At 38.3% G+C, this 17,252-nt stretch overlaps 1 protein-coding gene across 1 annotated transcript; it reads right to left on the minus strand.

The window, feature by feature from the left end:
• Positions 1-5,425: 5,425 nt before the first annotated feature.
• On the minus strand, positions 5,426-6,337 carry LOC101597101 (putative vomeronasal receptor-like protein 4). Its single transcript, XM_004673132.3, has one exon. It carries the CDS (start codon positions 6,326-6,328, stop codon positions 5,426-5,428), a length of 903 nt encoding a protein of 300 aa, XP_004673189.1. The 5' UTR covers positions 6,329-6,337.
• Between the last annotated feature and the right edge of the window lie 10,915 nt (positions 6,338-17,252).

A 17,252-nucleotide genomic window follows, 5' to 3' on the forward strand; every position in this document is an offset into this window, starting at 1 on the left:
TCACAGAGGAAAATATACAAATGGCAAACACACACTTAAGAAAATGTTCATCATCCCTAATCATCAGAGAAATGCAAATTAAAACAACTATGAGATTCCACCTTACCCCAATAAGATAGCCAACATCAAAAAGTCAAATGAAAATAAATGCTGGCGAGGATGTGGAGAAGCAGGGACACTCATCCACTGTTGGTGGGAATGTAGGATGGTACAACCACTTTGGAAAGCAATATGGAGACTCCTGAAAAAGCTGACTATAGAAATACCAACAGACCCAGTTATACAATTACTGGGCATCTACCCTAAAAACTTCAAACCACAGGCCAGAGAGATTTGCTCAACCATGTTTGTAGTGGCTCAATTCGTAATAGCTAAAAGCTGGAATCAACCCAGATGTCCATCATTAGAAGAATGGATAACAAAGATGTGGTATATCTACACAATGGAATTCTATAAAGCAGTAAGAAAAAATGACATGAAGAAATTTGAGGAAAAATGGTTGAACTTGGAACAGATCATTCTCAGCGAACTTACCCAATCACAGAAAAAAAAATCGACACATAGTCTCACTCATCTACAACACCTAACCTGAATCTACCTAAGATACCTTACATACCCAGCAAGCACCTCATGGACTAGACAATGGGATGGATGGGAGGGCGGGGAGGGCATCAAAGGGTGGAAAACAGTAATCTGGACCTAAACAGCAATGGTACCATAAAATTCTACTTCCTAAAAGACAGACCAAATGACTGACCTTCACTAGATCCTTACAGGAAACACCTGAACCACAAGACACTGGAGAGGGTAGGATCAAGACTAACCTAAATCTTCTACATCTTCCCTCCCTCCCTCTCCCCCTCTCCCCTCTATCTCTCTCCTCTCTAACTCTTGTATATTAGTTATGTTCTTCATCAATTTCTTAGTGGACACTGACCTGTAACCCCCACTTCCAGCTTGGGGCTACCATCCACAATGAGCTTTTGATCAGAGAAACCTACAGGGTTTCCCAAAACAATGACAGACTTCTGCGAGAGTACTTGATGACCTACCAACTGCAAGTGGTAAGACCCTACTGCTGAATACTCCATACGCAACTGACACGTAAAATGGAATGACATGGCTGGAAGCCAGGAGAGAGCCAGTCCCCAGACAATCAGCGTGTCTAGTGCCAGAAGGTGCTACATAGGCGACTGGGGGAAATGACCAAGATCTGTCCAAGCAACTCATGGTACAACCTAATTAGCAACAAATAACTTGATGTCATGCCCACACAAGTGCAATAGTGGCACACAACCATGGTGAGGAACCAACTGCTCTTGATTTGGCTAACTGATCCGCCCAGTGGTACTAGACCCATAGCTGGAGCTGGGAAACAAGTCAGAACCATACCCAAACAAAAGTAGTTCTTTTTAGAAGATACCCACTCACATGGACTACCTATTCTACTGTCTTCAGCAGCACTCTGTCGATGCCACTTTAGGACATGTTTTTTTTTCTTTCTTTTTTTTAATTTTCTTTTTTTCTTTTTTAAATTTTTATTAACATTTTCCATGATTATAAAAAAATATCCCATGGTAATTCCCTCCCTCCCCCCTGACACTTTCCCCTTTGAAATTCCATTCTCCATCATATTACCTCCCCATCTCAATCATTGTACTTACAAATATACAATATCAACCTATTAAATACCCTCCTCCCTTCCTTTCTCTTCCCTTTATGTCTCCTTTTTACCTTACTGGCCTGTGATACCAAGTATTTTCCTTCTCACGCAGAAGCCCAATCATCTGTAGCTAGGATCCACATATGAGAGAGAACATGTAGTGCTTGGCTTTCTGGGCCTGGGTTACCTCACTTAGTATAATCCTTTCCAGGTGCATCCATTTTTCTGCAAATTTCATCACTTCATTTTTCTTTACCGCTGAGTAGAACTCCATTGTATAAATGTGCCACATCTTCATTATCCACTCATCAGTTGAGGGACATCTAGGCTGGTTCCACTTCCCAGCTATTATAAATTGAGCAGCAATAAACATGGTTGAGCTTGTACTTCTAAGGAAATGAGATGAGTGCTTTGGATATATGCCTAGGAGTGCTATAGCTGGGTCATATGGTAGAGCAGTCTTTAGCTGTTTTAGGAACCTCCACACTGATTTCCACAATGGCTGGACCAGATTGCATTCCCACTAGCAGTGTAGAAGGGTTCCTGTTTTTCCACATCCCCACCAACATTTATGATCATTTGTTTTCATGATGGTGGCCAATCTGAGAGGAGTGAGATGGAATCTCAATGTAGTTTTAATCTGCATTTCCCTGATGACTAGTGACGTAGAACATTTTTTTAGATGCTTATATGCCATTCGTATTTCTTCCTTTGAGAACTCTCTATTTAGCTCCATAGCCCATTTTTTGATTGGCTTGTGTGGTTCCTTATTATTTAACTTTTTGAGTTCTTTTATATCCTAGATATTATTCCTCTATCAGATATATAGCTGGTGAAGATTTTTTCCTATTCTATAGCTTGCCTCTTTGCTTTTTTCACTGTGTCCTTTGCATTGCAAAATCTTTGAAATTTCCTGAGGTCCCAGTGATTAATCTGTGGTTTTATTGCCTGAGCAATTGGGGTTGTATTCAGAAAGTCTTTTCAAAGACCAATAGTTGAAGGGTTTCCCCTACTTTTTCCTCTAGCAATTTCAGAGTTTCAGGTCTGTTGTTAAGGTCTTTAATCCATTTGGACTTAATTCTTGTGCATGGCGAGAGAGAAGAATCTATTTTCATCCTTCTGCAGATATTTATCCAGTTTTCAAAACACCATTTGCTGAAGAGGCTGTCTTTTCTCCAGTGAATATTTTTGGCATTTTTATTGAATATCAGGTGGCTATAGCTACTTGGGCTTACATCTGAGATCTCTATTTTGTTCCATTGATCTACATGTCTGTTTTTGTGCCAGTACCACACTGTTTTTGTTACTATGGCTCTGTAGTATAGGTTAAAATCAGGCATGGTGATACCACCAGCCTCATTTTTGTTGCTCAGTATTATTTTAGATATTTGAGGTTTTGTGATTCCAAATGAATTTTTGGATTGTTTTTTCTATTTCCATGAATAAAGCCTTTGGAATTTTGATAGGGATTGCATTAAATATGTAGATTGCTTTAGGTAAGATTGCCATTTTCACAATATTGATTCTTCCAATCCAAGAACAAGGGATGTTTCTCCACTTTCTAGTGTCTTCTGCAATGTATCACTTGAGTATTTCAAAGTTCTCATTGTAGAGATTCTTTACTTCCTTGGTTAGGTTTATTCCAAGGTACTTTATTATTATTATTATTATTATTATTATTATCATTATTATTATTAGTTTGATGCAATTGTGAATGGGAGTGATTCTCTGATTTCATCCTCTGTGTGTTTGTTGTTAGCATATATGAAGGCTACTGATTTCTGTGTTTTTATTTTGTAGCCTGCTACAATACTGTACGTTTTGATCAGCTCTAACAGTTTTCTAGTAGAGTCTTTAGGGTCCTTTATGTATAGAATCATGTCATCTGCAAATAATGTTAACTTGATGTCTTCCTTTCCAATTTGTATCCCTTTTATGTGTGTCTCTTGCCTTATTGCTATGGCTAATACTTCCAAAACTATATTAAATAAAAGTGGGGACAGTGGACACCCTTCTCTGGATGCTCTGGATCTCTTCTACTTCTCTACTGCCGCTTCAATTTCCTATACACCTCACTTTTTAGTAAAAGTGTGTATTTTGCTGAGTTTTTTTGGTCTTTCCCCCCCAGGCTGCTTTGGCGTGGTACATACGCTGCCATCTTAACCGGAAGTCTTGAAGTGCACACTTTTAATGACCTTCTTCCTACAACACCACCACATTTCCTAAACCTTCCACTGCTTCCCAATAACACCATTGGTAGAGAACCAAGATTCAACACATGAGATTTTGATGGACATTCTGGATTCATTCTATGACACTCATGAACCATAAAAAAGAAAAAGAAGAGAAGGTTCCGTTGAAAATATTGTATGATGGGGCTAGAAGCCATGGAAGATGCACAGTTGTGCTGGGAGAAGTATCTTTGAAAAGAAATGGCAGATAGAAATTTATTAACCTTTCCCCATTCAAGAGTAGGAAGTAATTTGCAGTATTGGATGTCCTCTTTGTTATTTGTTTTAGGATCAATCTTCTCCTATCTCACGAATATTAATAATTCTCTAGAGATAGGCAGATTCAATTGTCTCCCAGTATCTTTACCTAAACAAACATCAGATTGTCATTTATTTATTCAAATATTTATTAACACTTATATATCAAATCCTATGATTGACACAAAAGTACATGCCCCTGCCCGCCTTCGCGCTTCCGGGAAGATGGCCGGGATCCAGGGGCCTCCGAGGCCCAAGCGCAGGCCGGACGTTCTTGCACCTGCCTAGTGAGCAGTGAGGAAGTGACCGGAAGTGCGATGCGGGGCTGCTGGGCGGTGAGCCGAGGCCCTGAGCTCAGCCTCCCCGCGCGCTGCTCGCGGAGCCTGGAAGGGAGTCTCGTCCCTGCGCTCTTCGTTGGCACGGCCAGGTCCGCGCCGTGGTGCGAAGCCTGTGACCGCGGTGATGGTCACCAGCGTCCTCAGCGCTTCTGGATGCAGCGACGCCCACCGGGCGCGGATGGACTCTGCTGTGCCGCCTGCCTGCGGGGTCAGCTCCTCGGGGTCACGTCCGCGCTGCCCTGCGAGCCCCTTGCGTGAAGGAAGGCCCTGACCCCTCCTTCCTGACTTGCTATTTTGTTTACAAAGGTGGAGAGCCATGGGCCCACTGTTCAGCACAACAAACTGTCTGGCATTAGGATTTAAAATCAATACACATTTCTTCCAGTGTAGTTGCATCCGTTTATTTCCCTATGCAAACAAGACACTAAAAGCCTCATGATATGGATGGTGGAATGGAGGACAATAAGCATGTTTTTCTGGGTTGGAGAGATGGATTAATGGTTAAGATGCTTACCTGTGAAACTTCAGGACCCAGGTTCAATTCCCTAGTACCCACGTAAGCTAGGTGCAAAAGATGATGTATGCCTCTGGAGTTGGTTTGCAGTGGCTGGAGGCCCTGGCACACCCATTTTCTGTCATTCTTTCTCTCATAAATAAAAAATTTAAAAAGTGGTTATTTTTCCAACTTCTAAGAGATGCTGAAGTCGTCTCGGATTGCCTAGCACAAGATTCTTTAAAAAAGGAAGTCCACTATTATAGCCCTTAGTATTAATAATGCCTGGTGTAATGCCCTTCTGTAATCACATGGGTAAGTGGATTGACAACTTAGGCCAGGCTCAGTTATGTACCAAATCTGTTGTGTTTTTATATTATTAGATAAAAGCAAGACTATATATATTCTTCAGTTCGTGAGGAATGTGTGTAATGTAATTTCATCATTTAGTACTCCAGTATTTAACAACATGGGCATCTCTACTGATTAAGACAAAGGGGCTGAGAACAGCATAACCAAATTGTAGAAAAGTTTTAATTACTACAATGGTGAAATCATGTGTTATCATGGAACCCATGTAGAAGGAGAAGATGAAATCTACCCAATAGAAGGAAAGGAAACAGGTCATGAGAGCGAGAGTGCTCTGTGTTGCTCTGATTTCTCGGCTGGAATTGTTTGCATATTTGGAGCTCTGAAGGTAGAGGACACGCTTGTGATGTTTAAACAGATGCAGAGCCATGGACGCACTGCTCCAGCCCATGAGACTCTGGAAGATGACATCACGGAGAGCCATGAGAAGGAGGAAAAGCCACCTCACTATTTGATCAGGTGGTAGCATATAGCAATACCTATAATACATATTAAGTATAGTTATGTTTGTCACACTGACTGCTGTGGTATAATACAACATGCTTGAACTTATGAGAGAATTAAAGATCCAGAAGAAGAGAACATAAGGAAGAACCTGTCCTGCAGTCTGTGGTTTGAGTTTTCTCCACAGGGTCATCCTGGGATTGATGGTGACAGCCTGGACCATGCTGAGGAGACAGGTGGTGCATATGGAGAGGCCTCGAGCCATCCTTCCCAGAAAAAACACAATTTTACAGCCAGCATCTGTTAGAAAGTTCTTGAAATATAAAATTATGGCTGTGTCTCTGACGACTGCAGCACAAATAATGACCATATTTGAAAATGCCAAGTGTGTGAGGATAATGTCTATGGGTTTCTTCTCAGGCCCCATAAGAAAAGTATATATATGTCCCGTAAATATTGAAATATTCCCCACAATTCCAAGTCCAATAAGAACAAGGCAGACTATTGTGTGGATGAGGTTATTCCACATCATCTTCTGACTTAGTATATAGAACTAGTAAAAAGCATTTGAAAAACTAAAAAAAAAAAAAAAAAAAAAAAAAAAAAAAAAAAAAAAAAAAGTACATGCCCCTTCTAAATAACTAGAATTTGTAAAAAAAAATAAAATAAAATAAAATCAGTTGGAAGGAGTCATACTATTCTATTAGGAAAGTAAGTTAACTATTAGAAAAAATAATGATACCATTGCTGTTTGGGTCTACATTAGTGTTCCCCACCCCTTCGATGCCCTCTCCTCCCTCCCCATCCCTCCCCATCCCTCCTAGTGTCTAGTCCATGAAATACTTGCTGGGTATGTAAGGTATCTTGGGTAGATTCAGGTTAGGTGCTGTAGATGAGTGAGACTATGTGGCGATTTTTTTTTTTTTTTTCTGTGATTGGGTAAGTTCACTGAGAATGATCTGTTCCAGGTTCAACCATTATTCCTCAAATTTCTTTTTGTCACTTTTTCTTACTGCTATATAGAATTTCATTGTGTTGATATACCACATCTTAGTTATCCATTCTTCTAGTGATGGACATCTGGGTTGATTCCAGCTCTTAGCTATTATGAAATGGCTGGAACTTCACCAGGACCTTACAGGAAACACCTGAACCACATGACATTAGAGAGGGTAGGATCAAGTCTAACCTAAATCCTCTACATCTTCCCTCCCTCTCCCTCCCTCTCTCTCTCTTTCTCTCTCTCTCTCTCTCTCTCTCTCTCTCTCTCTCTCTCTCTCTCTCTCTCATCTCTAACTCCTATATATTAGTTACATTTTTCCTCATTTTCTTAGGGGTCACTGACCTGTAACTCCCAGTACCAGCTTGGGGCCATCACCCACAATGAACTTTTGATCAGAGAATCCTACAAGGTTTCCTAAAAGAATAACAGATTTTTGTCAGAGTATTTGATAACCCACCAAAGGTTAGTGGTAAGACCCTATTGCTGAAGACACCATATGCAGCTAACACATAACATGGAATGGCATGGCTGGAAGCCAGGAGAGAGTCAGTCCCCAGACAGTCAGCGTGTCTAGTGCCAGAAGGTGCTACATGGATGACTGAGGGAAATGACGAATATCTGTCCAAGCAACTCACAGTCCAACCTATTTAGCAGCAAATAACCTGGTGTGATGACCACACAAGTGCAATAGTGGCACACAGCCATGGTGGGGAACCAACTGCACTTGATTAGGCTAACTGATCCCCTCAGTGGTAGGAGACCCATAGCTGGAACAGGGAAACAAGTCAGAACCTTATCCAAACATAAGCCCACTCTCCAATATCAAGTTACCATCAATCATGGGGTACAGGAGGTCCTACACCTATTAAACTATCAAAAAAGTAAGTGTTATCTCAATTTTCTGGGTGCTAACTTACTCTCTGTTGGAGAATCTGCTTCTCTTTTTCAGATAGATGCAGATCCTAAGGAGAGATCCACCCCTTCATACCTCAAAAAGGTCCTGACTGAAACTAAGGAAAATTGTCGAAACAAGCAAGGGTGCTGTTTTCCTGATGAACCGGATACCAGCACATGGGGGAAGGAGACCAACAAAGAGAAAAATCAACTCCTACCAAATCAGAGAGCCAGAGCCTCAGGGGCCCCCAACACCTCAGCACTGAAGCAGATCAAAAATGTACCCAACATGGCTCAGAGAAATTTTGCGGAAGAGGGGGCAGAAAGATTGCCAGAGCCACATGTTGGGTCATGATATACAGAGACATTTATCATACCAAGAACTGTGGGCTAACCCCACAATGCACGACCCATATACCTTAACAAGGAGGGGCCGATGGGGAGGGGGTAGGTCATGGATGAGCCTAATAATGGTACCTAACTGCCTGTACTTGCAGGATAGAAAACTAATAAAAAAATAATAATTACAAAAAATACAAATTACAAAATAATCATAAAAATGACAGAACTAGCCTCAACCAAAAAATGATAGAAGTCAAATTAATGTGCCTGTAGTGAGCTAGGTGGGTGTAATATTTGCCTTTTGCCTAAAATAAGCATGCATATGTGTACTACAGGAGTCATAATTGAGGACAAAGTGAAGGAGACTGAGGAACTCCTTTCTGTAGACCTCACTTTTATCAGTTAAATAAAAACACTGTAAAAGCATAAAAATGTAGTAGTTCACAATGATGACGAAAATCAAAACTGAATTTAAGCAGCCATGTACAGAAGAATTATATATTAATGGGGAAAGGAAAGAAGACTTTGTTTTAGAGGGATGTGGTGATGTAATAAGGCAATTTCTAGACTGTATAGATTAACAGAAGCACATTTGTATTCAGACAACTGAGAAAAAAAATTGAAAAGGATTCAAAATAAAAGTCAATTAGAAAACTTGAGAAATCACACACACAAAAAAAATGGGAGGAAATAGTGTGTGTGAGAGATGAAACTGCTACTCATTATTCTAAACAATGTAAGTTGGAGAGTGCTTTGGATACAAGTTCATAAGTCTAAATTTACTTCGGAAGATTTTGGGTGATTTATATCCTTGTTTAGCCATTCCCTTACCAAATTTGGTCATTTTTTTAATCAAACAAAGAAAGAGACAGAAATATTTTAGCAGTGATGATTAATAATCACCAATTAATTATGAAGGCATCTGTGGCTGCTGCACATAAAAAAAATTCTTAAGCAAAGTATTTCAAATGAACATTATTTATGAGCTTTTACTCTTTATCTTACTTTAGTTATAGAATGAATTTGTTATTTTCTATGAACAGTTTTAGGACACCTGTTATTGAATCAGTTGTGCAGTGGGAAATTATTTTAGATAATATTTCAATAAGGCAGTACAAAGTATGCTTGATTTAGATACTTAGGTCTCTTCTTCACTAGAAACTATTCCTATAAGAATATTTCAATGGAGAATCAAACTTTAGAGATTTAGAAAACAGTTTGCATCTTTCCGTCTCTCAGCAATTAGCTCTGATTCTTTTTTTAAAATATTTTTTGTCCATTTTTTATTTATTTATTTGAGAGTGACAGACACAGAGAGAAAGACAGATAGAGGGAGAGAGAGAGAATGGGCGCGCCAGGGCCTCCAGCCATTGCAAATGAACTCCAGACGTGTGCGCCCCCTTGTGCATCTGGATAACGTGGGACCTGAGGAACCAAGCCTTGAACCAGGGTCCTTAGGCTTTACAGGCAAGTACTTAACCTCTAAGCCATCTCTCCAGCCCTCTAATTCTTTTCAGGGGGAAAAAAATCTTCTCTAACTCATACTAACTGAATATGAATAATAGGCTAATGAGCTTACATTGTCTCTAAATCCCTACCTCATAAGCACTCCTTATAGTTTCTCTCTAGTGGGCTTAGGTTTAAAAGAATTAACTGAAGTGATAGGGTGAAGTGCATAGAAGATTAATGAGACCCACTAAACACTGTCATTTATGTGCTAAAATGACACTAATGAATTCACTGAAATACTAGTGATAAAATCTGCCCCATCTGTTATGGTGGTGGAGTTTGGAGGCTGCCATTTCTGCTGGTAACAAATTTGGGAGCTTCTACCAAAATGTAGTAAGTAGATGAAATAAGGATCATGAGGGCACCAATGGGTGTGTCATGAATTGCCTTTCAATTTCTCACAAATTGAATGGACTGAATTACATTGGCATTTAAATAACAGAATAGCACTTAAAATATTTTTGTTTTCTCAATCCAACCTAGCCTATTCCTTGACTTCCTTACATACTGATATGGAGCAGGAGCAAGGCATATTTTTCCCAGATATTTATCTAGGGAATGGTCCACAGAAACATGGATGGCACCTTGCTTGCTATGCAATGACTAGCATCTAATACACTCATCCAAGATGGCTGAAGGCAATAGCTCCTCAGCAACATTACCTCCCTTATTCTTTTCCTATTTCTCAGGCTGGCCCTTATGGATGAATCCTTTCTGAGTCAGTGTTCCTTTTGGGTCCACCAACCAACCAATCAAGTCCCTACCTTACACACCTGAGCTTAGTGATGACACTCATTCTAATTGGATACCTGATTCATATTAATGATTCTTTACCTTTTTTGTTTACATTTCATTCTTTTCTGTCATTATTTTAATTATTTGTTTACATCTACTGATTTTTGGTTTGGCTTGTTCATTTTTTCCAAGGCCTTCTGGTGTATCATTAAGTTGTTAGCTTGGTATCCTTCTGATTTCTTATACATATTTTATGATAACCTTCCTTCTGAAAACATGCTTCATTGTATCCCATAGGTTTCAGGTATGTTGTGTTTTCATTATTGTTTGATACAAGAGTTAGAGAGGAGAGAGAGAGAGGGTGTGAGGGGGAGAGGGAGGGAGGGAAGATGTAGAAGATTTAGGTTAGTCTTGATCCTACCCTCTCCAGTGTCTTGTGGTTCAGGTGTTTCCTGTAAGGGTCTAGTGAAGGTTCCCCAAACGGCAATGGTACCATAAAATTCTACTTCCTAAAAGGCAGACCAAATGGCCAAACCTTCACTAGACCCCTTACTCTTTTTGAGGGCTATATCTTTTAGGATATCTCCAATAATAAAAGTTTCTATAGTAACAGCTCATTTGGATTTAATATTATGTTATTTTTTTCAGGTAATACAGTAGATTAGAAACTGTGCCTGAGTGTGTGGATGGATGTAGTTAAGGAAAGGGGAGGGCTAGAGCTGTTATACTGGGCCAAGGTGCTCCCACTGACTGTCCAATTCACCTAACAGTGTTAGGTCAATACACCAATGAATTTCTCCCAAGATCAGAAATGGATGAGTTTGCTGCTGTGGCTACAGTCACCATTGCTACGCTGCTAATTAGCTTTAAGCATCACTACTTTTCTTAGTAACTTTGTGTTCACATGTGTTCATATGCATATGTGTGTGTGTGTGTGTGTGTGTGTGTGTGTACTCATATACATATGATCACATTTGTGTATGCATACATGTGGAGGTCATTTTTTTCTGAGATATCATCTCCAGTTTTATTATACTCTATTTTTTGATATAGGGTTTCTTGATGTACCTGCAACCAGGTTAGATTAGTCAGCTAGTGAATCTGAAGTATTCCCTGCACCTGCAGTCCTAGCAATGGAGTTTTAGGAATATTTAACCATGCCTAGGATTTTCATGTGTTCACAGGATCCAAACTCTAGGATAGGAGGAGTGTTTTCAGGTCCCCTAAGAATAAAGTTACAATGACTAAGTCACCTTTTATAAGACTTAGACAATAATTTTAGTGATAATCATCCAGTAAAACAGCATTAACAAGACAGGAAGAATCTTAACTTTACAGGTTTTTTTGTTTTCTTTTTGATGACAGGTGCCATCACTCCTAGCTGGTTTGTTTAATTTTTTAAAATATTTTACTTATTTATTTATTTATTTATTTATTTATTTATTTATTTATTTAACAGAGAAAGAGGGAGAGAGAGAGAATGGGTGCTCCTGGGCCTCTACCACTGCAAACAAACTCCAGACGCATGGGTTCCCTTGTGCATCTGGCTTACATGGGTTCTGGGGAATAGAACATGGGTCCTTTGGCTTTGTAAGAAAGCACCTTAACCACTAACACATCTCTCCAGCCCAAGTTTAGCTTTAGTATTTGTTTGGTTTTTTTAGATATAAGAATCTTATTAAATATTAAGAGGCTGACAAATAGAACATAGTACACTTGATTAAGAACATTAAATCCAGGCTTTTACAAGCATGATCATGACCAGATTAATATCAATGAGTTAAAGTTTTTAAGCTTACCACCTGAGTACCATAGCATCTTGTTACCAGCCAGGGCCATCCTTTGTTTGTCTGATATAAGCCCTAGGTTAATAGTCATCTTACATATCTCAATGAGTCTGTAATCTGATCAAGTGCTTTAAGACTCAGTCAACTTTGTCCTTAACCTTTTGTTTAAGTTTACTCATGCCTTCATCTACATACTTTACTCATATCCTCATCTACATATTTTGACCTTACAATTTAGGTAACCACTCTGTAGCAATCTTTCTCATCAAACATTTATTAACATTTAAAGTTTCCTTTCCAGTTTACCTTCCTTAGTTCATCTCATAACTACCAATGAAAACTTTCTTAGCATAAGACTTTTAATATGACCATTTAAGTTTTCTTTTTCTAACTTCTGCTTGTATGGTTTTGTTGTCCCTATGGTTAATTATAAATAGACTGCCTAGAATCTGATTGTCTGTCTTCCCATTTTCCTTTATAAGCTGTCCCCTTATGTTCCCCTATTGTGTTTTTTAATATTTAGAATGTCAGTCATATTAATTTAATATTTTGATATTTCATTAAAAAGAATATTGATTCTGTTAAACATTTTTTTCAGTAGACAGAGTTTGACAGTATAAAATATAGATATAGCTCAACTTAATGTTGACTTAAAGTATGACAATATAAATAAGTTTATCAACTTATTACAAAGAGGAAAGATTGTACTCTATGAACAATTAAGTTGAGAAACAGTATGAAGAATGAAAACTTTTAAGTTAACCCATTTTACTATAGGCAACCCAAACTTTCTTCAGTTTAAGTCCAATAACCTTTTCATATCATTTTCATATCCTGTAATAATATGCCTAACAACAATCTTTTACCTTATAAAGTCTTTTCTGATCTAAAAATGCATCTTTTTCTGTAAAAGTAATATTAAAATTTGGTATGCATACATGTCTATTATTATAGCAAGTATGAACAAGTATGTTGTCAAAACATAGAGGTTAATTATTTTAAATATATTGTAAACTTGGTTTTAATAATTTAACATTATTTTAAAAATATATGAGCATCAGAACATTTAATGACCATGTGTATTGGAATAATTAATAATTATAAATTTACTCATATTTAAGGATAGACTACATGAAACATAGAACACATGACATGATATGGATGGCCAACATTAGACATGAGAATATGATACATGGAGAGACACTTTTTTAAGAGTTGATTTATGCTTTAACCTTAACAGAGCAATAGTCAGTGGTTTGAAATTTAAGTTGATTCATTTTCTTTTTCTTTCTTTTGTTTTTTGGTGACTTGTAATGAAAAGAAAGGGGAAAGAGGAAAGGGAAATGAAAGGAAAAATGCTAGAAGTTGTTTAGTGATTTTAACTTTTAGCAAGGACAGAAAAATTAGATATTTATATGTAGACATTAAAAAGGCTCAAGAAAAATAGGAGTTTTTTAATATATACATTTTTTATTGACAGTTTCTATACTTACAGACAACAAACCATGGTATTTCCCTCCTCCCTTCTTCCACTCTCCCCTTCATAACTCTGTTCTCCATCATATCCTGTCCCTCTCTCCATTAGTCTCTCTTTTAATTTGATGTCATAATCTTTTTCTCCTATTATGAGGGTCTTGTGTAGATATTGTTAGGCACTATGAGGTCATGGATATTGAAGCCAATTTCTGTCCAGAGAGTTGTATATAAGGAGTGGTACCCTTCCTTTGGCTCTTACATTATTTCTGCCACCTCTTCCACAATGAACCCTGTGTGAAATGTTTCAGTGCTGAACACTCCTCCCTCCCTTCTTCTTAGAACTATGATGCCTTTGGGTCATCCCAGTGGACATCACCATCTGAAAAGGGAAGCTTCTCTAACCAGAAGTGAGTGTACCATCAAAATAAGAATATAAACATTAAGTGTAGTCTTTTCAGGGAAATTTGGTGAGAATAATATATGCATTTATCCAGACAAGAGTAGGGTTTATACCACAAAGGCTCATGACCTCCCCTGCCTTAGGCTTTTGATTAGGTTTTCAGTACCATCCATGTCTTCCCTCCCATAAAGCTGGACTTCAGTCCAATTAAAGAGCAGACATGCCACTATTGCACTCATTTCAGCCATGTGGCCTATCTGGCCAAACGTGAGGTGTCCACTGTTTTCACCACTGAAGACTTCTGTCTCACATAAGACTATACATTGCAGCTTTTTCCAGCTTTCATGTAGCTGGGCTATAGGGAGAACGTTTTCTGCTCAGCACCAGCTTGATTTCTCAGTGACCTTGCTGCTCAGGCATGTGAAGTCTTCAGCAATAGGCTTTTGCCATCTCTTTATTACAGGAAACCAAAGGCCTTGGCAAGAGCCTGTAATGTTTTTGATGCAATAGGGACCTCTCTGGCCAACAATTCACTGGAAGGTATCCCATTCCTGGCACTGAAAATTTTCTAGTAACAATCTATGACTTCCGGATATGCCATTATCCCAAAAAGTACATTTTCATATGTCTTATTCAGAATATCTTGAATTTTGATTGACCCTCCTCTCCTGCCCTTCTTTTATACAGTCTCTTCCCCTGAACTCACTTAGGCCTTTCCCTTCCCTGTTTTGTTTTATTTTGCTTTGTTTTTTAAAGAGGGCAGAGTTTGTATTTGATCTAGTGAGATGGCTTGAATTTAGAGTGAGAGGGAGAGATCCTGGCAAGTCATAGCCAGATGGTAGAACTCTGTGTGAGAAGTAAAGTTTTAGAAAGGGCAAAATTTTAGATGATTTTTGGTGACAGAGCATAATTTAGTAGGTAGCACAAGAAGTACAAAGGGAATGGTAGGAACTGAGTTTAAAGAGCCTTGAAGGTAAGGAAACTCAGTACACTTTCCATGTCTTTTGAGGAAGTTATCAAGATCAATAAGGATATTAAAATCAAATTATCAAATTCACGCCACTGATGGTGATTATCTAAGGAATATTGTGGTCAGATTTGAATAGAGAGTTGGAGTAATTTGGCAGGCAGGAGCTCATAAAGTTAGAATTCCTTATATTTGCCTTGAGACATGCTAATAGAGTGTCTTTTGAAACAGTTATACCCTCCATTTTGGAGGACAAGGACTATAGTTGCCCACCACCAGGGATGTCTTCTAGGCTTAGGTACAGCAAACAAAACCCAAGGTTAAGGAGGGAGTGTCCTTACACTCATAAGGCTTGTGGTGTCTGGTGAAATGACACATGGGGGACTCCCAGTCTCTGATTGTCCACAGACTGAAAAGTGAGAAACTCCCGGAGTTTCTAAGGTCTGCTACAAGGCACCTCTGCCATAGACCAAGAATGAATACCTTGTCATGAAGTTGTAATTTGATGAAAGTGTGGATGTATCAGATCATATAGTGAGAAGCCCCTCGTCTGGAGTTCAAAAGTCCATTGTGAGAGGGTGAAAGAAGAGGAAAGAGAAGAAGCCCCAGCTATCAAGCTGGAAAAATTGAAGGTTTTAGGTGAGAGATGGCTGTTTAGTTCAGAGTAGTGAGCACAGTGATGTGGGGTTTTTTTTTATTTATCTTTTTTATTTTGATAAAGTGAAACATTGGCAGGGGGTATGGAAAAGGAGGGGGGTATCTAAGTCACGGCATCAGAAATTTAAGGAAAGTGTAAGAGAAAAGAAAAAGAGAACACTGGACATGATCTCTATAGACAAACTGTTTATCATTAAAGAAAATATTAATGAGCCTCAGTTTTCCCATGGGATGAAGGCTAAAACACTGAACCAAGCTAGGATATAATTTTATAAGTATCAGAAGAAAAGCAGACTGTATCAGGTGCAGCTGATAAAATTGTAGCTGTTCATGAGAAGTGCTAAGAATAAATGACTTTTGAATGCTCAGCTCTGAAAGGAACATATATAACACCTTCTCCAATGAACAAAAATCAAAACAGAAGGGGCCAAATAATGCAAGAGCCTGAGGAAGGGGAGATATCTGTGTAGAACACTGACCTCCAGGCATGACATGCCTGTTTCACCATTGCAGTCAGAACAGCTATGGTTATGTGAAGAAAATCTACACATACAGGGTCATTAAACATGAAAGGAAGGAGAAGGTAGTCATGGGGACCTAACCTTCCCTGAGAATTTATAGGCATTTCGTAGTTGATGGAGGATTGACAGACAACTTCTCCAGTGGTGTAGCCACTGGTGAAGTGCCTATTCTTCTCTACACAAATTCTCATCCAAGCTCCTGTAAACAACCCTAATGAATTCTAAAAGACATCGCAGTGGAAGAGAGGCTAGTTGGGAAAAGGAAGGAAATTATCAGGAATGGAAGAGAAATAAGAAGGTAATGAGGATTGTGACTATGATCAAAATACATTATGTGCACGTATTAAAATGTCATAATGAAACCTATTATGTATAATTAATATATACCAATAAAAATAAAAGTAAAAACAAATGTCCAATGCAACCATCAATTATGGGAAGGAGAGTATAAGCAATTCCTTGCTGCCTACAGAGTATCAGGAGGGAAATTAACACATGATAAAACATGAGATATAATTATGAGATAAATTAATTTTAATTTAAAAAAGTTATTGAAATTAAACATATCTGTAAAGATGTTTGATAAAAACTCTCTAGATGATAAATATGTTCAAACTTCCCTTTATAAGCTTTGAAGAGCAGGGTCCCAGTAGAGGGTAATCACTAGCTCAAATAACTCTTGTCTGACTTTTCTGTCTTTACATCACAATTTTAATATCAGATAACATTGAAAAGGAAAGAGTGAAGCATAGAGCTTATTGCTGATATACATGGCAGAAGGCAATATTTTTGAGCTAATTTATTGTGTTACTTATGCATGTATTAATCTGTTATCATTTCCAATACAAGAGTTTCCATACTACATGAAGATAGAAATGGTTATTTAGTTTTCACCTTAAATAAAACACTTTTGTTGAAACCTCTTAATACTCTGCCATTATTACTATTACTGGTCTTATATCCACTTGCAAACAGAACTCAAGGTTGGATATTAAGTTCTGCCACCAATGTCATATTTCTTACCTAGTAGCAGTGATCTACCTGCCAAGGGTTCAAGTAGGAAATTAAATTTTAATATTTAAAAAAAAAGACCTGACTCTATGAAGTCCTGCTTCCAAGCTATGACAATGAAACTACTACATTCTGTCACAGCCCCCATAAACTG

Source organism: Jaculus jaculus, chromosome X (genome assembly GCF_020740685.1).
Source record: "Jaculus jaculus isolate mJacJac1 chromosome X, mJacJac1.mat.Y.cur, whole genome shotgun sequence".
NCBI classification, from domain to species: Eukaryota; Metazoa; Chordata; class Mammalia; order Rodentia; family Dipodidae; genus Jaculus; species Jaculus jaculus.